General features: G+C 39.9%; 1 protein-coding gene across 3 annotated transcripts in view; it reads right to left on the bottom strand.

Annotated features, from left to right (window-relative positions):
- Positions 1–25,305, bottom strand: part of NR3C2 (nuclear receptor subfamily 3 group C member 2) — a 218,602-nt gene that overhangs the window by 76,025 nt on the left and 117,272 nt on the right. For all 3 annotated transcript variants that reach the window (XM_068402663.1, XM_068402662.1, XM_068402661.1), the window contains one exon: positions 21,889–22,028. In XM_068402663.1, coding sequence (XP_068258764.1) covers positions 21,889–22,028 — 140 coding nt within the window. The remainder of the gene's footprint in view (positions 1–21,888; positions 22,029–25,305) is intronic.

The following is a 25,305-nucleotide window of genomic DNA, read 5'->3' as shown; positions in this document are numbered from 1 at the left end:
TTCAGGCACTTCATTACTGGAAGATATAAACAAACTGGAGGAAGTCCAGAGAAGTGAAACGGAAATGATTAGAAGCCGGAGGGAGTGATTTACCAAGAAAATTTAAAGTAGCCCTTTACCCGCCTGTAACTTCTCTGATAATTAGAGACGGGAAATGATAACGGCCTAGTTCAAGTCTCCAATCACGTGCCTTAAGCCCTTTCGCCTTGGGCACTTAAGCATGTGCCTAGTTTTAAGAATAAAGAGTACACAAAGATTTTGACCTGATGAAGAGCGTAAGATTAAGTAAGGAAAAAAAAATTAGGCTACGTACCAGTGAAATCCTCCCAGCAATGAATTATGACTAACTGAGCTACCATAAAAGATGGAGACTGTATTGCTTGAAATTTCTTATTTTATTGCTGATAATGGAAAGAATTATTCACATCTAAAGTTTATTTTCCATGAGACAAAAGGACTATTCAAAATAAACAGTGTTACCCATGTACACAAGTCTTTGCAGTCTTTGCCATAAACATATAGCACCAAGTTGTCCTGCCCAGGTAAAGGGTCCTGACTAAGCAAGCATTTTTACCCTGGACTGTGTAAGCCAGGTGGAATGGTTCTGAAAAATGACAAATTATATCCCAGCAGGAAACCAACTGGATTCTCCTAGCTCCTCATGCACCGACATTGCTGGGAAGTGATTTTTAGGAAGGTAGCACTTTGTGTAACAGTTGAGCTGTCAGCAGGGCTTTACTGAAAGACACTTTCAAAGTCATGTAGACACTGCCAGAGTCTCAGCTAGGGGATGGGTGATTACCATTCACACAGGTTTTGCATGCAATCTTGGGGCAAGGGGAAAAAAAAAACAACATAAAAAAACAACAACAAAAGCAAAGCCCAGCTGCAGGCAGCCTGCAAACAAGCCTGCTGGGATGCAGCTTGCTATATAATCCCCAAAGAACATTCCAGGCCGATAGCCATGTTTGATTCCCGAGCCCCTTCTACTGATATGCGAGGCCTCCCAGAAATGTTATCTTAAAGGTAACCATGTTCCCCCACCCCAGCCCTCTTCACCTAGTTTGTGCTTAAAATCACTTCTTGGTGCTCCAAATAAGCAAAGCTCATAGTTCCACCCTGAAGAAATACCCTGGACAGATTTTTAGCTCATAAATGGAGAGGGGGAACAGTACAGGAGAGGGAGACCTGGAACAAGACAAAGGTCTGCATTGTTTACTGGAAAGTCAGCATTTATTACTAAAATTGTGTTGGATATGCATATCTGAATAGTATGCCAGCCTAGGCTTTTGGTTATGCAAGTAATGCAAGCTTTATGTTACAATTTAGGCAATATTTTTATAATTCAACATTTACCTGCAACCTACATTTAGATTTATGAGAATGAGATAAGAACTGGCACAAAGTCAACAGGTCTCAGCTTCAGTGCATCAGTGCCTTGATTTTATATTACGATTTTTTTATGGACTTTCTGCAGTACAGTTTTAAAGGTTTGGCAGAAGGTAAAATGACTGCATGGGTTGATCATTGCTTTCACTACTTACAATGTGGTATCTATAAGCCTGAAAGTCCTACTCTAGGGACTTTTTTCCCCTTTCTTTGTATAGTATATGTCAAAATGAATCTGCAAATTGGATGAAATCTGTCAAAAACCACATTATCATCAGTTGATCTTGTAGGACTACATACAGTTAAGGTTGCCTGACACTTCTCATTTTAAGACCTCATTATCTATTGCTTATAACTTTACCACACATTAGCAGTTAGGGTTGAAATTTTCCATGCTGGATGTCTGCCTCAGGCTGAATTTTATTTTGCGAGTGTAAGAACATATTAGCTAGAAGTACTAAGCTTAGTGCAAAAGTAAGTTTGTGAGTAAGAGTAGGGAGAAACACGTTGGTTTTTTCCCCGTGTTACACTTTTCGCAAACGTATTTGAGAAGCTCAAGAGCCTTCACACTTTGAGACAGACCCTTTGAAGCATCACTGCTCTGATACCACAGATGTGCCTTTTGCCATCTCATACATTATCACTTAAAATTATAACAGATCACAGTAGAACACTGAAAAGTTGCAGTTTGTACGTGATATGATTTGCAAAGGTTTTGGTGGAGGTTGGCTGCCAACCTCCAAAGTCTCATTCTGCAAAGAGCGTGGACCAGGGCAGAGGGTCTCAGCTGAGCTTGTGCTCCAGCCATCTCTTCTACGCGTCAGGCGATGCATTAGCATGGGGACTCCACGCAGAAAATCCCCGTCACACTCTTGGGACACAGCAAGGGAAGAGCTTGGAGGGAAGGGGAATGAGGCACAGGTTGCGAGAGCAAAGGAAACCACCAGGAGCTTAATGAGGAGAGAGGACAGGAGTTTGGGGAGGTAGTAGACTTGCAAGGAGAAAGGTCCTCCAAAAAGCAAAGCCAGTGGTGGGAGGAAGGAGATGTAGGCAGTGGGATACTGGAGAAGCTAGAGAAGGGGGGAAATGGTCAGGAGAGTCTGAGAGTGCAGAAGCCCATGACTAAAGGAGAAAAGAAAAGGTCCTGAAGTGAGTGCTGGCCAGAAGTAGAAGAGGGAAGGGATGCAGAGGGGTGGCAACTGGATAAACAGAAGAAAACTACTTGGGGGCAGAAAGTCAAGAGAATATCTATCTCTACACCATTAGGGCTGAATGCAGGCAAACTAAGACTTAATTCTCCTAGAAGATGGCACAACCATCTCTACTTTACAGATTGGAAAACAAAGCCAGAAGAGAGTAAGGTCAAAAATATTAACAGTGTCTACTAGGGCGTTCAGCCTGACCTGTCACTCCCACAACTTGATTTTTCCAAGTGTTTAGCATTTTTGAGAGAGACTGCTTTCCAAGGAGGCTGACAACCCCCTGGTTGGGGTACCAGTTTCCATGCAAGGCAGTGGCTGCCAGTAAGGCAGCTGGAGCCCAGTGCTGCTGCTCCCAGCTCTGCTGCACACAACTCCAGCTCTGCCCACAAGCTTTCATGGCCCCTGGGACCTCATTTGCCGAGCCTGTCTCAGGGGGTGAGCTCAAAACAGGCCTGGTGCCACTTCTGCTGCTCTCTGTAGGCATGGGGAAAACAGCTGGTGGCAGCCACAGAGACTTATGGAAGCAAGAAAGACCCCAATAAACATTGTTTGGCTCCCAGGTTACTTCTATCAGACAGCTACTCGGCCTGACAGTGGTCTATCAGGTGCTGCTGTAGCAGATGAGCGCTGCACCAAGAGATGGATGTCCCACACCATCCCGTTTCACCTCTCCCCCTTTGGCCTGCATGCTCCTGAGAAGAAGAGCAGAAGGCATTACAGCAGCTCCACAGCACCTGATACGCCATGCTGGTACAGAAGACTCCAAAATCTCTCTCATAACCTGGAGTTCAGCTTCAGGAGTTCAAATAAATATTTACCTTAGAAAATGTTGACAACATTGGCTTTATAATTTATGTCCTTTGCCTCTCTAAAACTTTGCAGGAAGAGGAAATGGAGCTTTCAAGTCCTAACCACTGAGCAGAGCAGCTCTGGAGGAGCAGGCTCTGTGCTCCCACAGCCCCTGGGTAGTCCAGCCCCCCCCCACACGTCCGGCTGGTGGGCAGAAGCAAGCACACCCCAGAGCTGATGGGGGGCAGGTGAATGCTGGCTGTACCCCTCTCAGTGCACACTGCCTGCCCAGCCCGTTCAGGTCGAGGGGTAACTTCTGCCCACCTCAGCACAGGTGCCTACTGGCCAGCAAGTCCACCCACCATGGCAGCTAGCATGATGTCCCATGTATGTGAAGCTTGCACAAACCAAAAACAGTAGTAAAACTACAAACCTGAGAAAAAAAAAATTCAAAGTATCCTTCAACATGAATTTGTGCACCACTAACGTCAAAACCTGCAAGCAAGGCGAACTATGGCAGTTTCTGTATCCACACACAGAAATTAAACTACAACACTTGGAAAGGACATGGATTATTGAACCACCATAAAAATGTTTGGGCTGGGGAGCTCCGGTGCCACATCCACACATTACATTACGGCGGTAACTACACACTCCTAAACCAGACTTTGCTAAATCGAACAATATTTTCCCACACATACGATTACATCGACTTTAATGAGGTAACTGGCTCAGTGGTTTTGATTGTTTCGATTGGGTAAACACGTGACATGGATTGATCTATAATTAAGATGAACTTTAAAGATAAGCATTCATGTTTAAGTGGTGGAGCGGACACATTTGTCGCTGCCCGAGGACGAAGGAATAAAAGTACAAGCCGGAAGAGATCCTCTCTTTGCTCAGTCAGTGATTGCTGACCTCTGTTTTTCATTATTACTAGGAAGTGGTCAGTTAACCCTCATCATTAAGCAATAAAGCGTGACAGAGAGTGCTGATTAATGCGCTGCTCACAAATACGGTCAGAAACGAGGAGAAACCCACGGCAGGCTTCTGGCAGTTTTAAATGGCCATTAGTTATAGCTGTGCAAAATGAAATTAACCCAGCTAATCAAGCACCGAGAAGCCATGGTTCTGCTGAGGGTCAAGGGTTCCCAGCAAACAAAAGGTACAGTATGCTTACATACCATGGAAAAAAGAAAAGACAGAAACTCCTGACAGTCTGATTAATGAAAATGAATACATACGATAAATTTGATCAAACAGTGAATAAAAATAATACCTGCATTGCACATATTAACTGAGAAAAAGTCCACATATTAAAGAAAAGGAAACAACAGATTGACTTCAGCCATCACCAAGTTCATGAGCCGTCTACTAAAACACGCTATAGAATAGCTGTTGTGCTGCTGCAGATGACCCCGTTTAGACCCCTGTCCCCAAAATCCTTTTTGACGGCCCTCCTCTGCAGACAGGTTTGCTATTTTACCCTTTTAAAGCCTCAGCCACACAGCCCCCTATGTCCCTTAGGCTGAATTTTGGTGGCGCCGGGATTACCTGCTGTTTGTAAATCCTTCTCCTATCAGACCCAGAGAGCCAAGGAAGCACACAGAGCAAATGGTAAAAGCACAGGAGAAATACACAAGCTAAACATGCACGCGAGCACGTGCTAGCTCATTCTGTGACAAAGACAGGACGGGCTTGAGCACCAGGAGTTTTTTCTGAACAAGTATCCTTCTCTCACTTTAATTTTTATCTTTCTTTATTAATCTTGGCAAGTCCCACTTTTAAGATGTTATCTCCATGTCTGGAATGGGAGAAATGTTTTTACCGTGGCCTGCTCTGTGCCGCTTTCTGGATGCCACAGGCTCTTCTCCTCTCTCTTTCTATACCTTTGTTTCTGATTTCAGCTGAAATCTTAATTTGTCCCACATTTAGATGGAAATAGTTTAATTCTAAGGATTTCCCTCACTTCTTCAGTTGACCATCTTCATTTTAAGTGAAGACTCCAAGCAGTTCACATGCATACGGATTTTGAATTATGGATTACATAATCCACATAACGCACATGGATTTTGGATTACCCCCACCTGCATTATATGGCAATACTTTAGATCTGTCTTTGCCTGCTGAATCTAAGTGGGCACCTTTGCTTGTAGAAGCACACATAGCATTTCCCACTTTTTTTTTTTCCTCGGTGGTTTATTGTTCTTGCACTGTGAGCTTGTTATTGAAGGCTTCAAGGACAGAAAGAATGGTGACAGTAACAAGGACTTTCTCCCATTCTTAGTGGAACGGTAATAGAAAATATAGGAAGGGCTGAAATGAAAGTCAGAAAGATGATACTGTCCTTCAGTTCTCTATTTCTGGAACATTTTCTAACTCCATGGAAAAAGGGATGCTCAAGTAAGCAAATTTACCCAAATACTGTTCAAAAAACCTCTGCTGTTCAACCCTGCTCTGTCTTACCACAGAACTCCTTGAGCATGTACTAATACATATGTTTTGCTTGGGCTTTTATGTCCTTCACTTTTTCATAAGCTTTCCACGAATGATCTTTTATTATTAAACAGTCAGTGAAAGGATCTCATCCTTGTCATATTTCCTCTTCCTACTTTTAAATGAATAATTAACACGGAATAATTGGTAGGTAGTCTTTCTAAACTTCTTACATGGAAGTGGATTCCTTCACAAAACAGAAATGAAACAAGAAAAGATGCAGCTCGGTGTGACCACTGTATCCAAGTGCTTGCACTATTTTCCAACAGCCTAATTTATTTTACAAAGGTGTATGCAATGCTGCTGTATTGAAAGATACATATCTACTGGACTTGACAGACTGCCTGCTGCCCTACATTCAGCACAGAGTACCTGCATGATGACACTGCAGAAGTATGAGAATATGAAATATCACTTGTAGTTCTCAGGGCTCCATAAAACACTTGAATATCTAGAATTCAACTGCCTGGCTGTGTGCACCTTGCATATGAAGTCATTTACAACCGCTCTCCCCGCAAACAAATGAATGTACACCCTGATAGTTTCATTCAGGAATACGGTGCTATCACTGTAGGAATACTGTCTTCCTGTTATTACTAAAAAGACTGCAAGTAAAAGACATCATTTTTAAATAGGTTAGTGTCTTTTCATTCCCTTTTTAAAATTTTATTAATAGTTTAGTATGCCAGTGCACACAACCTAAGAAGTACTTATTATTTTTCCCAATAGTCCATCATTATCATTCTGTTGTATCAGAGAAAATTAGCACCTATAACTTACATAATTTCAAGCAGCATTGTTAAGAATGGAATTTGCATGCATGATATGGTGCATAGGCTAACACAAGTCCATTTGCTAAGTCCACGTGGTAAAATGGATGAATGATAATGGAATGCTTAGCTCCAAATATATAATTATTCTTAGAAAAAAAAATTAGAGCACAAGTGTGTGAAATACATATAATACTACTCATCTAGAGCTAAATACCCTAGACAAACAAAGCCCTTTTCAAAGATGGAATAATATAGTTAGATTCCTAAAATGTTTATATAAAACTTGCATAAATGCCCAAGTTTTGAAAGCAGAGGACTGTTGCACTTCTTCCCCACAGGCATTAGCTTTAAATTAAAAACGTTGTCCCAGCCTAATGAAGAAAAGGCTTAGCAGAGTACTTGTGCAGAGCACGCAAAAGGTTTGTAAACCTTCAAAGTGCAGTTTAATTTGTTTCTGTTAGAAAAAGTTACAGCTTGGTTGTTCTCATCTGTTCTCACACACAGTATCGTACGGTCTCTCCCGAAGAAAGTAACATTACCTTTTTTTAAGATCATCCATCACTCTGCTCTGTAATAGGCATCACTGTTCCGACACTGAAAGAACTGTTTGCCATATGTCTACTTCCAATACGCGAGTCGCATTAGTTATTTGTTACAAGTAAAGAAGTGAAGGAGTGGGCTTTGCAACAGTAAGCACCAAACATCGAGTCCAGTCCTTCTCTGTATTAGAGTGCAACATAAACCCATTTCCAGATGAAGTAAAATAAATAGGTGGGTACAAATGAGAAAACTGTGCTCCAGTTCTTATGCCTGGTAGTAGCTTGAATGAATGCAAATATACCATGAACAGGAAATGAGTGGAGAAAATTCCACTATTCTGGATATGGTTTTCAGCGAGAATCAAGAAGAATTAAAGGCAACTGAGGCAAGATGTAGAGATCTGATACAACTGCATTAATGCTGACAGTAATGACACCTGTTCTGGAAAAGGTGTGAAACATTACATTACAAGAATTCAAAATATTCTGTTTATCAGAATGGTCAGTAACACACAAGAGGCAATGCCTTTTGTTGGCGTCTTGCAAGAACAGTACCAAAAGTTTCAAAGAAACACAATTTTCTTCTAACCCAATGTTATACTGTTTTTCTGTTTTATGAACATCACATTGTGTTTTAAAATAATGCATCTGTCTTTCTATTGCAGAGGCTATTTCCATTTTGGTATTTTTCTCACACTGTGACCTGAAAGTCAGTCTATGTTCTAAATCTCTAGAATAAATTTCTAAAATATAACCTTTCCACATTTATTTTCTGAGGCATTTATTTAGTCCTTTTGAATTTCTTCAGATATTCTTTTCCAGGTAAGAGTCATTGAGTAGTTTCAATAAACGTAAAAACCTACTGCCTAAATAATTCCATTACAGCTTTTTGCTCTTATTACTGGTCATCTGGTGTACCACTGAAGAAAATCTGTAGATTGACCTTTTTTTAAATTATTATTTAATACATCAGAAAAAATAACCTTTTAGGAAGCATGGGAGTCAATCTTGAGAGGCAGAATATAATTCAGACTTGACAGAGCTTAAGTCTGCCTTTACCATCTGCAACTACATATTAATTAGCAGCGTGAGTCAGTGGGAGATCTTTGTTAGGTCCCGGCAGAAGCCTGAGCTCCTCTAGCAGTTGACCAGGCTCTGAGAGGGTAACTCTTGGCTGTTTTTCTCCTGCACTCACTTCCTTTGGTTTGAGCTATTTACTTTTCCACTAACAGATTGCAAAGCCCATCAAAAGCAAAGCAATTTGATAGAGCAAAAAACACTCAGTCAAGGACATTTTCTAGATGAGAATCAACTAAATCCAAAGCAGATCCTTTTGCTTTGAAAAGCAACAGAGTGAAAGTCTGGAGCAAGGAAGACTTACCCTGGGAGGAGGAGGATCAGCCTAGGGACCATATAACAAATGGGACATCATGGGCTGCACCCACAAGCTCTGAGGGAGCTGGCTCATGTCACAGAGACCACCCTTGATTATCTTTGAAAGGTCATGGCAATCAAGTGAGGCTCCCAAGGACTAGAAGGATGCTGGTGTCACTTTTATCTTCAAGAAAAGCAGGACTACATTTTTTTTTTTTTTTAAATGGTAAGGATGGTCAAACAGGTTGCCCTGAGGGGCTGTGGAGGCTCTGCTCCCCAGGTACCCCTCCAGGATACTGAAAACCCAACTGGACACAATGCTGAGCAACCTGCTTTGAGCAGGAGGGTTGGATTAGATAATCTCAAGAGGTCTCTTCCAACCTTAGCAATTCTGTGATTATATGATAATTATCATCTGGACAAAGTTAATCCACACAAAATGGTGTTCTTTTCATAAACCTATGCATATTAGCACAGCCTTTGATAGCCCTAAAGGTATAAAGTGATTAAGGCATATCTTTCATATTAAAGAAATGCTATACCAAATATTAGGTGAAGTGTTACACAAGGAATTTTGAAACAAAACAGTAAGTATAGCTTCTAAAAAGAAAAATTATATTGTGAAACATCTGCAGCATATTCAGAAAAGATGGTAAGTTAACCACATCATAATAATGTGTTTCAATAACCTGTGCAGAAAACTCATACAGCGTAAATGTTCAAACTGAAATATTGAATGTGGTGGGATGTACTGTATGAACAAAGACAAGGAGGGATGAATTTGTGGAACCCTAACATAAACTCCCTCTAATGCAAGTATCAGTATGTACTAGAGAAGCTGGATTACAGTCTTCCCAAATTCACTTCAGTCAAATGGTTTAGGCATAGCTCCTAAGACCTTGGGGCACCTTGTCACTACTAGCAGCAAGTAGCTTTCCCAGGAAGCACCACCATCATCAATTGTTTCATCAATGTGACCACCACCTAGAAACCTGGCTCCGGTTGCTGTCCCTGAACAGGTAAGAAGTCTCAGACTTCCCAACATCTCAAAATCTGAATTCTGATCCCCACAGCAGATTAACAGAAGTCTCCAACTACATTATGTCTTACGTCTACATCCTCGGTCCCACCTTGTCAGACCTCTAGCTTACCCTGGGGACAATATGGATGGTGATTTAGGATGAATCAGGACCACAAAGTCAAAGGGACTCTGGTCCTCAGAGTCCACATTCGGTTGCTACTGAAAACAAAATCCATAAAGGATTATAGAAATTTAAAGAAGAAAGAGAGAGAGAAAAGTCAATGCCTGAGGCAGTTGAATGGTGCCCTGGTGAACTGGACTGCATCTCCTTTGCCATGAACTTACTTTAAAATAATAAGCAAGAAAAATCACTAATTATCCTCCTTGTTTCCTGAATATCCAACTTGAGATCCAGAGTCTGATTTGCAGTGCTTTAAACAATCATAGCTGCAAGTAAAATCAATGGGAATTGCACACTGGACATATTAAGTGCTATAAAATGCCAAGTACTTCTGCCCCTGAGGTCCTAGATATCATAAATCATGAACCCCAAATCAGTAGGTATGTCTGAGCTTAATCTGTGTCTTAACTCCTCGAGTGTAAAACAGAGGCGATAATCACTCATCTGATCTTGTATTGCAAGGATAAATTAACTAGTCTTTGTGAAGCATTTAGATATTATAGTGATGAGCACCACAGCAAGGGTCTGTAAGAAACGAGTAATTATGTCTCCTGAGCAAGGGATGAATAGTAATCAGCAGTGAAGGCACAGGACCATACATTGAGCAATGAGAAGAATACAAGATATTGAATAGCTGCTCATTAATTGAACATTATCCAATCTGGTCAATGAACAAGGCAGAGGTCTAATGGAAAAGTTGTAAGTGATTGTGTAATTAAGGCTGAATTAGAAAAGTTGTATGTGATTGTGTAATTAAGGCTGAATTAGAAATCATTAGACGCGATGCAGATGAACAAAGACCACGCAGGCCACTAGCATTCATTGTTTTCACTTTTAATTGTGATTTTGCTAACTTGATTCCCCTGCACCCCCCAACATATTTATAAAAAAGTAAACTTAAAAAAAAAACAAAAACAAGCAGCTCAAAACCCCTGAAACCCACCATTGCACTTAACAGAAGAACCCACACAGAGGAGCAGAAAGGGGTAGGAGAGGACACAACCACCTCAGGCGGCCTTGCCAGTCCAAACTCTGAAACAGGAGAATAAAGGGTCTGCCATGCTGCTCGTGAACAGGAGCAGGACATGAGCAAGTTTTACAGCGCAGGAACCATAGCACGGACGAATCCCAAGCACGTGCTCTCATCTGCTGCATGCAGAGCCTAAACACAGACTTTACATCACCTATATCATACATCCACAGGTGACGTACACGCTACAGAGAAAGCTCACGTCCTGGCCACTCCAACAGCTGCCCAAGTCGGTGCATCAGTTCTGCAGCAAGTACAGAGCTCCCCGTTACAGTTTCGGCAGCTCCTGGCAGCCCTTCACCTGCCACCTGAGGAGGCTGAACAGAAGCCTGCTTGTTTCTGCTTCTTCTTAGTGTGGACAAGGTGCATACAAAGCCCTACATCATCATCACTCTTGAAATAGGTGGGAATGGACTGACTGACGTACATTCCCTTTCTTAGCATCCTGGATTTGGCAACTCAGCCATGAGAAATGGCACTAAACAATTTTATAGGTTAAAACCAGGTAATAATTCTGTCTTACAGAATTTCTCTCCTTGAACAATAAAACCTGGGGGCTTCAAAGTTGACCACGGGCCATTATTGCTTCTAAAAAACCTGACAAGACTGCCTCAGTCTAAGTCTAGACTTCAAACCTAACAGAGGCACTCCCAACCTTCAACAACCTAAAACTGTGCTGCAAAAAAAAGGCTGAAATCCTGGCTTCTTTTAAGGCAATGGGAGATTTGCCATTACCTTTTCCCACTCTATTTATAGCCGAGATGCTAGCAGATGCCTTGTTCCCTCTGTCTATAACAGACAGATCTGTATGCACATTTTACCTCTCTTTTTTTTTTTTTTTTTTTTTTTGTGTCTGGAGACTGTCTTCCCACCCTCTTATTTAAAATGGGATTACGAGGTACAAAAAGATGTTTTGTTTCTGGCTTTTATAGATTTATTTTGAGGTTTTATCTATTTAGAATTTCTTTCAGCCACGACAGTGCAAAATTCCTTATCTCTTAACGTTATTTCACTGAAGGCACCTTGCAGGATTATCCCCTTTTGGCTCTTAACAACTTAACCTGAGACTGGAAGAGCCTCTTCAGACTTCAAAAATTTTCTGAACCTTGAGGGTTGTGGAAGAGAAGGGCTATTTGCTACTAAAAGTGAAAATTACAACACTGCTTCGATAGGCTGCCAAGGTAGGTAGATAACAGCATTTTATAAAGTAGCATCTCTTAAGAAGCAGTACAGTAGCTGTAAGGAGCTAAAGCATCTGACTAAATATGTTTTATGATATTTGATATGCTTTATGCTGTTTGATATAAAAAATATTGTACATATATTTATGTCCAATTGCAAACTCCAATTTGAATGTTCCTTCATGCTTTAGTTATCCATTTACAGGTATATTGTACTAGGCATTACAAAAAACCCTCAGCAGCACAGTGTCCAAGAAGCCAGACCAATTCTACTTCAATGACAGGGGATTTCTCAGTAGCCAGGCTCTCACTTGAGCGGATTACCAGCAAATGTAACCAAGCACGAGGTCACCTGATGGGGTCTGGGGGTATCTGCAGAGGCTTAGCTGGATAGGATGGAGTTATTTCAAAAGGACTCCACTCTCCTGAGCTTTTTCTCTGAACTCAAAACGAGAAAAATCATCGCAGGAGACAGGCATTCATCTGCTAGTACAAGTACAAAGCAATTCTGCCTTATGCAAGATCTGAGCACTTTACACCAATTTTTAAAAATTGGATTCCTGTATCCCTGTGAAGATCTGGGCATCCACCATCACTAAGAGTGGAATATCCTAAAAATGTATTAGTTGGTTCATCCTCTCTTTTACTATTCCTACTTCCTTCATTTTTGGAGTCAGATGAACTCTCCAGACTTACCAGGACCCAATATTAACCAAAAGAGACCTCTTTGGCTTATCTTTTACTATTGCAGATAACCAAATCATACTATACATCAGTTACCTCTCTTGCACTGAATTTCAAAGTAGGTACTTAAATCCTTCTGACTTCTTTCACTAAAGTGCTCCTAAAAGTCCTTCCTTTTGATGGTTTGCTGCCTTCTCAAAATATCAAACTCACTAATGTAAATTTTACCCATTAGCTCTTATTTCAGTACAGTTCTTAGTTCAAAATAAATTCTCCTCCCTCTCAGTTGTCTATTCCTCAACTGTGAAACATTTATAGACAGCAATCACATTCCAACTCTGACTTTTTGGGTAATCTAGAAGTATTTAGTCACCTGACATAAGATGAATTTTTATTCCTCAGATCATTCCAGAAGCTCTCCTAATGTGTTTATTTGACTCTGAATTTAACATGCTGGCGACCAGAGGTATACACAATACTCCACATAAGCATTCCCAGCATCATTTGTACCATGATGGAGTGAATACTTCCCTGTTGGCTTGAAATACTTGGTGCCTCTGAACATACAGATTTTGTATAACTACGTTACACAAGTGGCTCATCCATCTTGGAACCATTACCTGAAAGATGAATTTCCCAGGAAACACCCCGTCTACCTTCCCCATGTGGCACATGGAAAAAAATCTATTCCTTTTTAAAGAAAAGGCAGATGAAGTATTCAAGAAAACACTAACCTAATGGCTGTGACATTTGAACTTTTGTTAGCCAAAACACTTGTGGTTGCCTTAAATCAGCATGCATTCACAGGGCCATCCCACCTCTATGAAGACTCTGATCTACTGGAATGTTATGTTACCTCATGATGTGTTAAAAAAGAAAATAACTAAAAAAAAAAAAAATACTGCAACTCAGTTCCCTGTCACATGATAAGAACATCAAATTTTCCCTCTTGTGTAAGGATGTAAAAGGTAAGCATGTGGAAGCCTATGTGGTACTTGAATTTGTGGTGATGGAAGGCCATTACACCCAAGATAAACCAACCTTAGCACTGCATATATGTTCTGTTTGCTGCATATTGTGCTTGTGTAGGCTGGCTATCACCTACTGAATATATTATTTGATAGATGAAGCAGTCTGGAAATTAGTATTCATAAAACAAAACCCAAAAGACAAACAAAAGAGAGCAGGAGAAGAATAGCTGCACGCAGACCTCCTAGCATGGTGCAAGCATTTTTCAAGGCTAGACAGCAGCCCATATTTAAATTCTCATCCTTGTACTCGTCTTTCCCTCTCTACAGCAACACCCACTTACACGGTAAATAACAATCAAAAAACCTGTGAATGTTGGAAAGTCTTGGGGGAGGGAAAAATTATTGATGCTTTTGAAAAGGAATCAATGGGGACTTTTAGCTTCCTTGATATAAACTATTTTTTCAAATCATTTTCCCAGCTATTAACCAACTTGTGGTCCTTTGTGGCACTGCAGCTGCTGAACTCACCCATGCTTTGCTTGTTTTAAAACCAATACACTGTATGACCTAGATGGTTCCCAAACCTACCCCCCTCCTTTCTGCAATGCTACCACAATATGCTTGCTCTATTAGCATTGCGCGTCACTTTTAACGTGCATCCTGCATTTATTCTTGAGTGTCTGTTGGAGTTTCTCGTGCAGGCCACATATTCCAAGAGCCACAAGGAAAGCTCTTCCTCCCATTCCACCTCTCCCCAGCTTTAAAATATTCAACTGTAATACATGCTCCATCCTTTATTAATCCTTCTTCTTTTTTTTTTTTTTTTTTTTTGGTCACACCTCTTGCTGCTTGTTTTTTTTCCCCTTTTTGGGGTGCCAGTACAAACCTTTCTAGCTCCTTCCTTCTACCAGCCTCCTGAACCCCAAACTCCCAGTAACTAAAGCCAACCAGGAGCAGACTTCATTTCACTAAGCAATACTGCCTGCCAGAGCAAAAACCAGGAGAAGTCCTTTTTATATCTATGAAAGCATGGAATGCTGGTGGCAGTTTGAAACCTATGATGACTTAATTATTTAAATTTTATTTTACACCTATTAACCATAGCATATCAAGTACGAGTAGCAGCTGCTACATGAATTTGACCAGCTCACTTGCCCTCATCAGATCACCCATCTGCTTGCTCTTCACCTAGTATTTCTATTTGATAGGTTGTAAAACAGATTCTTGCAACAGGTCAGGAACAGAGTGAACTTCAAATCCCACACAGAAATTTCTATGAAAACATATGGACATCTATACTGAGTGATGTCGAATTTAGAGAGGCCACTCACCTTATGAAAGTGGATAAAAGGAAAATTGCAGCCTGTGATAGAAAAACACTGACTCCATTACAGTGAATGAACAGAAGAGTGGAGAGTGAAGAACTGTATGTATAATTAATTCTAGTAATATAGAACTACAAAATTAATGGGTGCACACACTGCAAAATGGTGTGGAAAATGCCTTTCTTTCTATAATGTATCAATTTCAGTTTCCACAGCATAAAAAAAACATTGCTTCTTTAAATGATAAGTTAAACTTTCCTGTTCACCAGTAGTATTTTATAAAAATTTAAGTTATGCTAACTAAGCAAATTATTCAAGAGCTATGTATTCCAGCATTTAAATTCTCATACTTGAATATTTTTTTCCACCTGAAAAAAATTAGGAGACATACACAGAGGCTTTAGTTTCTCTTTATTTTCCACTGGGGGGTGTAGAGTCTTGGGAAGTTCTTTCACTCACAGTACATGGGAAAACCATAGGAAGATTACCTGTTTCTGAAAAAACAGGTTAGGCATAACATATCACTTTCTCTCTTGTGTGGCCTTCTGGAAGCAGAGTACAGAGGACTTTAAAAAAAAAAAAAAAAAGGGCTATTATGCATCTAGCCCATTGCAGTTGCATAGTGCCTTTACTTGCCAAAGAACTGAATTTATCTACCACTGAATTTTCAGGCTGGCAATACCTTGCAATCCTTCATGCGAAGATGAGTCTCTAGAAGGCTATTGGATCCCTTTGGTTATGGCAAAAAGATCAGCTTCAGTGCCTGGCAAGGCAGACTGGGAATCACCCCAGGTGACTGGTGGGTTGGACCCTCGATCTTGCAGCCCAGGTTGTTTTGTTCCTGTGTTTTCAGAGCAGCCGGGCGCAAAGGGAGATGAAGAATGGCACTTCTCCGTGAACCTATTTTTGAGGCAACCTCGGTTCCCACAGCTGTGCCAAGACCCTGCAGATGGCTACACAAGAAATTTCATCCCTTCCTCTATTGAAGCAAAGTCTTGGATAACCTGCTGTTCAAACACCCAGCAGAGGTAGGATTTCTTTGTTACTAGGCTGCTCGCTGAGGTGCACAGTACATTTGCTATATCCAGGAGGCCACTTAAATAAGATGGCATCGGATTAGACTTTGAAAAATTTCCTTCAGCCAAATTTCCTCCTACTTTAAATAGGCAAATAGCAAATGTTCAGGTGAAAAAGAAATGCAACTCTAGAAACTTCTGTTGCTGTGTTCTGTTTCTACCTCAGAGGTGAAAAGAGATCTACGTTTCTGACTTAAAATAGAAGAACTAGCTTTAAGGCGAACTTCCTGGAGCAGAAATCAACAGCAAAATCCGAAATTTATTGAACATCACATCTTTGTATTTTAAAAAAGGACAAGCTTCTCTATAACTAATACAATATAATTTGTTAATTCTTCCATTTTAAGTAGCCAAAAATCTCCCAGCAAACATGCAAAATAACTCGAAGAAGATGGTCATTTGTACTGTAGTCTTTAGCACCATTTGGAGATGAAAAAATGCCTTCCTTTTTTCTTACCTTCAAGCCAAAGGAAGAATGAAAGATTAGCTTTAGCAACTTAAGCAGCTATATGATTTTGATTTAGGACAGATTACCTCATACTTGTCTGGAACTTGAACAAATGAAGACTAAAAATGCAAAGCATACGCAAGAACCGCTGTGATTTCTGACTTCAAGCCTGTTACTCTCCTTCAAGAAAGCCGGTTCAGTGGAAGAAGAGAACACAAGACTGGCCAGGTGCTGTAGGTTCCCTCACAGTACAGTGTATTTTCAGCATATGACTCTATCAATGATCATAAATTCAAGTTTAAATAACTTAATGATTGGTCATATCCATAATTTAGAAAATCATACAATATAGTTATCCTAGGTAAAAACGTATTATAACGTATTATAACAAATGTCTTAACTTTTACAGTGACACCATTTATCAACACTTTTATGGTTAAAGGATTTTAGTGTTTGCAAAGCAGATCAAATTTATATTAACGACACAATCACATTTCTTCATATCAGACTCCTGTTCATCAAGTCAGTCAGCAAAAAGTTCATGCTTACTTGATACCAAAATTTTGCACTTCAATAATTTACATCCCCGCAATGCATTCCATCCAAAATTACTTTGGAACTTTCACCAATAAACCCATTTTAATACTTTTTTGGTCTACAGCTCTCCTTCCCATAAATTCATTAGACATTTCCTGCAAGTCTCCAAAAATAAGGTTCATTGGAAATACAATTACTAGATTTATAAGTGGAAATGCAAGCTTTAGTTTCTTTGTTGTTGTGGACTTTCTTGGTTTTTAAATTTCAACGCAGTCATTCTTTTCTGTTATAATCCTTCTGTTTTATGGTATTTCACAGGAATGCAAAGGAATTGGCACTCAAAAGCTGTTCAAGGTGGGCTGACAAGGTCAGCAATTCTAGCTGAGACCCAAAGAGACGGGTGGGGTGCAGCGGTCCCTCTCTCCAAATCCTTCTTCCCTCTGTTTCATGCTTTTCAACACAAGTTTGTCTCCCCACTTGTTCTTGTCCTTCCACCGCAATACCAGTTGCTCTTTCCCACGATTTCCATCCCACCATATCTTTTGAAGGACTATCAGTATGTTACTTCTTAAATTAAACTAAACTTTAATTTAATCAGTAGAAACTACAATGACAAAAAGCTTCTTCCTCTTCAAGTGGAAGAGTTACTCTGTTCAAAGAGGGCACAAACTGAAAAACAGGAGGGTCCGTCTGAACATCAGGAAGTACTTTTTTACTGTGAGGATGACCAACCACTGACAGAGGTTGCCCAGAGAAGCTGTGGAGTCTCGATCCTTTGAGATACTCAAAAGCCACCTGGACGTCGTCCTGGGCAACAGGCTCTGGGTAGCCCTGCTTGAGCAGGGGGGTTGGACCTGATGACCTCCAGAAGTTCCTTCCAATCTCAGCCATTCTGCAGTTCTGTGAAAATGGCACCAGCTGTAGCTACCGTTTTTAGTAATGACTGGTAGTGGAGGCCATTTTTGAAAGAATATAATTTCTCATTCCACTTTCTACTGAAGAATGTTTAGTGGATCAAATAAGAAATACGTGTGTGTGCGCGCATGCAGATGAAGCGTGTAAAATGTAACTGGAAAAATATTCATAAGTCTTTAAAAAGTCTATGCATGTGATTTCAGGGAAATGGTGAATGAACTTGAAGAATCTCTTCTATTCTTTTACTACAATCTTTTAGAGAGGGAAAAACTCATTTTTACTCAAATAAATTAGCCACTGTATTTATAAATTCCCCAGAAAGTTGTTTCTATGTTCACAAAGGGACTGCTACTGTTTTCTTGGCAATAAGTACAAGGATGCAAGCACTTCAGTAAAGAACACAGCTTTAGCTCAGAGCCGAGACAGGTATGTCCAGGATCTACATTTAAAGTAGTTCTTTCACTTTGATTTATTTTTTATTTATACCATGCACTGAACTACCGTAGTTTTAAAAACTCCTCATGAACATACGATACACCAGAGTAATTATTATAAATATTTCAATTAAAATAGGAAATCTTAAGATGGGGTCACATACCTCATTGAAAAATTTATGACGAATCTACAAAACATTTTTGGTGTTACAAAATTACCTACACACATTTTTACTCACATTGATAGTTTCAGGCTGTTTGAAGCCAAGTTGTATATTATGATTTTGCTATGTCCTTTTCTGGCTAATACTCTATCAATGTACTTTTATGCATATATATATATTTTTTTTTTTTATAAATATATATATATTAAAAAAAACACAGAAAAGTGCAAGCCACATTTTCAGTGTTTCTATAACGACAGCGCTACTGGTAGCATCAAGAGCTCAGTCATGTGCATACCAAGCAGAAGTCTAGACAGTATTCACATACCACTAGTAGAAACATGAATGTTAACATAATTCTTCTAAAAAATGCATTTTAAGCTAATTAAAAACTCCCATCTTCAATCTTTAGGGAAGACAGGATTGTTTTGTCTTTCATTTTTTGACTTTTTTTTTGCTTAACTCATAAACTTTCAGTAATTACTGGTAACTTTTAACTACATTTTTAAAATGTATTTCTATGCGCGATTACAGAGTAATCCTCTCCTAATAATTTTGGCTTCTGAGCTTTGCATATGTAGTCTTGCTACTTTGTTAACTCCTAAAGGGAATACTTGGAAATTTCCCATAGAATCATAGAATGGTTTGGGTTGGAAGCGACCTTAAAGATCATCTAGTTCCAACCCTCCTACCATGGGCAGGGACACCTTCCACTAGACCAGGCTGCTCAAAGCCCCATCCAACCTGACCTTGAATGCTTCCAATGATGAGGCATCCACAGCTTCTTTGGGCAACCTGTTCCAGTGTCCCACCACCCTCACAGTAAAGAATTTCTTCCTAAAATCTAATTTTTCATAAATTCCTGTAAAGTAGGATTGGGATATCCATCAGATTATGTCAGAAAGGACATCAGAGAGAGGTGTGGTAAATGCAGATACACAGTACCTTGAAATTACAGTGACTTAAGACTGGAAGGAAGCTTTCCTGGAAGGCAGGAAAGGAGGCAGTGTCCTGGTTTGGCCTAAACCAGGCCGATTTTCCTTTCAGTGATTTTTACTTTCAGCTAAGTCTCCTCTAACTAACTGCACTTTCTGAAACTAACTACATGTTTTGCAGACAGTGTCTGCTTCCAGGACTGATAACGCTCGAAGTTTGTAGTTATCACTGAGGCAGCGGTAGGGATGTTGTGCAGTAAGGCTCTTGCTGTACTTAGTCTTAGAGAAACCAAGGTCACTGCTGAATTCCTCACTGCTTACAAGTGAAAAGCCGAAGGGGGGTTGCAGCTGCAGGGGGGAGCAGACAGGGCAGGTGACCCAAAATTGACCAACGAGGGTATTCCATCCCACACATGTCATTCTCAGTATAAAGCGGGGGGATCACGGGGCTCTTGCTCTTTCTGCTATGGCCGGTGTCCAAGGAGGACTCCGACTGTTTTCCTGCTGCCCCCGATCCTGATCTGTGCATCCCTGAATCCAGCTCTCGACCGTCGCTAGGCCCAGCCTGGGCCTTCCCGGAGCCTGCCCTGCAGTGCCGGTGGGGACGTTGCCGACATCGGGGGAGCTCGATCTTGGTTTTGTATATATATTTGTATATATTTGATTATTCCAATATTATTATTATACTCTTGTTCATTTTTATAGGTTTATTAAAACTGTTTTAACTTTCCAACCCATAAGTCTCTCTCCCTTTTCCCTTTCCCTTCGGGTGGGGAGGGAGGGTTAACAGAGAGCGTCTGCTGCAGGTTTAATAGCCAGCCCAGCTTTAAACCGTGACAGGCAGGAAGATAACAAAAGGTGCTGTCACTTCACACCGTATGCAGATGTCTATGCAAAACCTCACCACAACAAAAAATATCCTCATGATCCAGAGGCCAGATTAGACATGGATGTCTGAATACCCATCCACAATGTGGCATGAAGGCACATGTAGGAAAGCACTCAGTGAAAATAAGTAAGGTTTTATGGCTGATGTGCTACATTAAGCGACTAAAAACTCCAGCAAGAAGTTAGGGAATTAAGACATCAAGGTCAGCTATTGCACAAGAGTATGAGAAAATGCTTTCAGAAGGGGGAAACCTTTTCTTTGTCCTTATAACTTTGGGAAGTTGATTTGAATTAGATTGACACTTTTGATGACAGATAGACAAATAGATTGATAGAGAGATATTACATGAAGTCTTGACTTCAATGACGCACAAGGCCTCCAGGTCTACTTAAGAGAGAGTTAAATCCTTATTGCCACCAGCAGCAGATTTAATGACCCCAGAAGAAATTAATCACATCACACACTGCCTCACTCTTCTCATTGCACAAGCTAGACACCATATTAAGAGCCTATTTTCTTCCTTCTAGGTTTTTCATGAAAATACATCAGTGGTTGTACGAACACCTACTCATCAGCAGAGACTTCAAAGAACCTATACAGCATTTATGTCCTTTGCATGCCGTGAACTCTTTATCAGATATTAAAAACTTATTTTTTTAGCACTTGAAGCAGTTGCTTACAAAGTATGCAAAAGTTCAAACATTTTCTTTTACCCTAACAACCTAAGTCACAGAGAGGCAACATCTACCAGAGGTCCTGCAGCACTTTGAGTGATCCTAACTTCTTTCTATTGAGATGCCAAGGAAAGACTAGCTATACCACAATTAATACAAATTATATATTTTTCTATATATTAAACAAAAAATAGGGAGATATCAGCAAACCACTCCTGGGACGACAAAGCTATCAAAATGTAGTCCTCGTGAAAGTCCTAGTCCTTAAGGAAGAAAACGATCTCTAAGAAATGCACCATGATCAATTCCTGCTTCCTCAGCAATCTACCACAGTACTGTAAAGCCACTTCTCTTTTGCCGAACGATGAAGCAGATGCACTACTGAGTCAAAAGCCCTGGAAGTACTCACAAGGAGATAACTGACCTGAGTGCATTGGACTGTCATATAAGGCTGCCAAAGCGTGATCAGACAACAGTATTCATCCTCCATTACAGGAGAAGCAGGAGTATGTTTACATACATCAATTGTATCCATGTCCATTAAAAATTACAAAAATCCACTTGGAGGGCTGGAGAAGGAGAAGCCTGATTCAGCAGTGGCATGAAGGAAAACAACACATCCTTTAGAAGCTGTACATTGGAAAACACCCTGGCATATTCTACATAAATTGTACCACACATAACTGAAGTTCATTCAGCTTTTTTTTTTTTCAGATTAACAACACAGAACTTTTTCAACAGCAGAAAACATAGGAAAACATATATGTGTGTGTATATATATTTCTATTAAAAAGATTATTTAAAAACCCCATGTATTTTGTCTTTTCTTTTTGTTGATGTTTCTGTTTTGTGTTTCCTTACCTTCTACTGCTCTCTTGAAGAAAACTTTACAGCTGCCACATGTAACCACTCCATAATGACATCCAGATGCCTCATCTCCGCATACCAAACACACTTTGGAAGGTCTTGAAGATCCAGTTGATACGCTTCTCAGTGAAGAGCTGGAAGAAAAAAAAAAAAAACAAAATAGCTGTGAATATTTCAAATCAAACTGGCCATAATGCAAAGTTCAGTTAAGAATTTATAACAGGTATATTGCTCAAGGCACCTAACAATTAGGAAACCACAATTCTTTCTGGCAGTGCCTGGCTGCACACATGAATTGCTTTAATTAGTAAGTGCAATATTTTTATTGTCTGTTTTAAAACACCCCTAATGTACCAATGTTAATGTGAGAAGTTACCACAAGGGCAGTGGAATTCATTGGTAGCAGATTATTAAAACTGAAAATAAACAACAAACAAACAAACCGCTCTGGCAGCGACCTGATAGCTATAAATTTTCTTTCTGTTTGTTTGTTTCAAGCCTTTACAGCTAAGGAATACCTGTAATAAAACCACTAAGACTGTTTATGAAGTAGCGCAGCAAAGCGGTGTGCAGTCTCCTGTCCACATTCCAGTTTACCACTACAGTGGTCCTTGCGCTTATATCTAATATTTCTGTAATTTAACAGCTCACTTCGAAAGTAGTTTTGAAGCCTCTTCACATTCTGCAAGTGCAGAAGACCTTTCCATATGACTGTAGGTGCCAGAAAAGCAGCATAGAAGGTTCAGAAACCATCCCAAAGTTTTGCAGATAGATGCATCTTGCAAACCCTGCTTCAACCACCTACCACCTTCTTAAAAGACAGGGCATTTCTATTATTGGGGTTTTTTTTAAACCACGACTCTCCAAAGGTATCTTTCGGAAGTATTTTCCACTAGCAATTCTAAAAGACAGCGTTCTTCAAAAACAAGTCACATTTCATGATGCAGTGAGTCTCCTCCCTCCCTTCTTCCCCCAGGAACTGGAAATACCACTCTAGTGTAATCGGCACGCTCAGAGAAACATGCAGATATGGAAGGAGAAAGCTTTGGATCCCTCCCACACCTCCAGAGGGCTGGGGAGAGTCTTTCCTTCCACACAGCCTCTCTTCTCCAGGTAAACGTGACCTCTTGCATTTCTTCACACATTATCTCTCTGACTGCTGTCAAACAACTACAAAAACAACCCTAAAAGACTTTACACCAGTGGCGAAATAATCTGATAGTTCAATCTGTAGGTCACAGTCTATTTGTCGGTGACTGGGAAACAAAGTTCACAGGTAGTCTTAATTCAAACATAAGATAACCAGTTGCTTAAGAAATTTCAAGTATACACCCTTTGCCTTTTTCCAATTTTCTGTCTTCCTTTAAAGACGTATACAGAGGCCAAGTGATTTACCCAGGGGCACAGCATGAATGTCACTCCAGATCAAGGACCGCAACTCTCCTGGCCTGCAGCTTTACTGTAACATCAAATCTAAATGTCTTTTTAAATAACAGCGTTCAGATGCTAATCAAAATGTTCCAAATAGTATTCCTGCTCATCTGCTTGCTGGTCTGTTAGATTTACTAGTTTTAGTCCTCATATTACCTATACTTCCATTACATAACATCACACTACTTGATAAGTGCTAGGTGTGGGCATTAGCTCATCTGCTAGAGACAAAGGAAAGCCTCACCAAATCTATGTTAAAATGAGTTCTGTGTGCTCAAGTCACAGTCATACCTATGCACACTGCATTAATCGACCCCCCTAAGGAAAGGTCCCTTCTTCAGGATTTGCCAAGACCGTGCTGGTATTCAGCTCTGCACTAGGATTTGTTTAGGCAACAAACGGGACTTTCTCCCTCTAGCATGTTTCATATTGCATGAAAAAATTAAGCCTCTCGTTAAACAAAATTCTTCAAAAGGTGTCTGCTTTCTAGAGAAAATGTCAATAACCTGGAAAATCACTGGTTATTGAAATTTATCACTCCTTGAAAATTCTTTTTTTTTTTTTCCCCTTTTCATTGCAAACAGCAGTATTTTTTGTCTGAGAAGGGAGAAATTTCAATCCTGGCATACCACCAAAATGTCCTGGGGCATTAGTAATTTTGATGCTACATGTTCCCATTTCTTCATAAGACTAGCAAAAATTTTCCTAGTCTTTCTACCCTGAAAAAGGTCAGTGTACCTTTTTTTTTTTTTTTTTTTAATATCTAGAAAAGGTTATTCTGTTAGAGAGCTCTTCCTGTGGAGAAATGGAGGTTTCCAGGGTATCACAGCAGTGTGTGTTTTTTTTTAATTTTATATATATATACACACACTCTCTCTCTCTTTATACATACTGTATATGTATAAAAGTATGTATTATTTTTAGTTGAAAATAAATTGTCATGTAGGATTTGCAGAAGGTGGGAGAGCCTTTTTTAAGATACAAGCTACCCTATAAAATTTCACTTACACAGAATTATTGGGTAAAAAAAGCCAGTAAAGACACATTTAGACAACAGCTGATCCACGACTATGATTAAATGCCTACCTAAGACACAATCTATAGCATATTCTACACAGCATTTCTCTAAACGAAGGGCTTGAATATAGCTGCAAGGTGAAGGTAGAGCTTGAATACAAAGCATGTATTCAACTACTCAGCCACAGCATCACAGGTGGAAACAACATTCTGGAATAAAATTCAATGATCTCCCATACATCCTTTTAATCAGTTTAAAAGTGGAATAGGTTAAAACACAAATGAGGTATTTTCATTCTTAATAGGAGTATCTAACTTCAAGCAATTCTCAAATACTCTGTTGTAAAGAAACATTGATATTAGCTGTTGGTACTTAAACTTCCTCCAACTTGTGCAAGCTTAAGCTATGATTGTCTTCTAATGAACAACATTTAGCTTGTTTTTAAAATCTCTTATGCTCTTTCACACATGCTACACCAAAGTATTCTCCAATTCCAAATGTTATATTACCTCATATAAAGGTAAAGCGGTGTTTGTACATATCTGCAAATAATAGAAAGCTGAGTCCAAAAACTATGCTCAAATCATATTGCTAAACCTCAGATTAAGTCATTCTCTCCATGGAAGCTTTTCTTTCTCAACAAGGCACACATGGACGGTTACACCTTTTCCTCCTGAATCTCTCTCATGTCCACGCTGTCATTCCTTTCTTTGCGACTTGACCATGGTGAACAAGATCTGCATCAAGATCTGACCGGTGAGCAAACTACCTCTCCTTCCTCATTTCAAGGCCAGATATCCAGTGTTTATGACACAGAAATACACTTTATTTATTCATTGCTTTTATTAAACCAATTAATTAATCAGTATAGCTCTATATCCTATAATATAGATAGGGAGAAATGTTACACAAAAAAACCCCACTTTAGAAGTGCTTTTCATGCATGCTCCACATTAATGAAA

This window comes from Nyctibius grandis, chromosome 6 (genome assembly GCF_013368605.1).
Source record: "Nyctibius grandis isolate bNycGra1 chromosome 6, bNycGra1.pri, whole genome shotgun sequence".
NCBI lineage: Eukaryota > Metazoa > Chordata > Aves > Nyctibiiformes > Nyctibiidae > Nyctibius > Nyctibius grandis.
The sequence above is the reverse complement of the archived record's forward strand: the minus strand, read 5'-3'. Positions and strand labels throughout refer to the sequence as shown.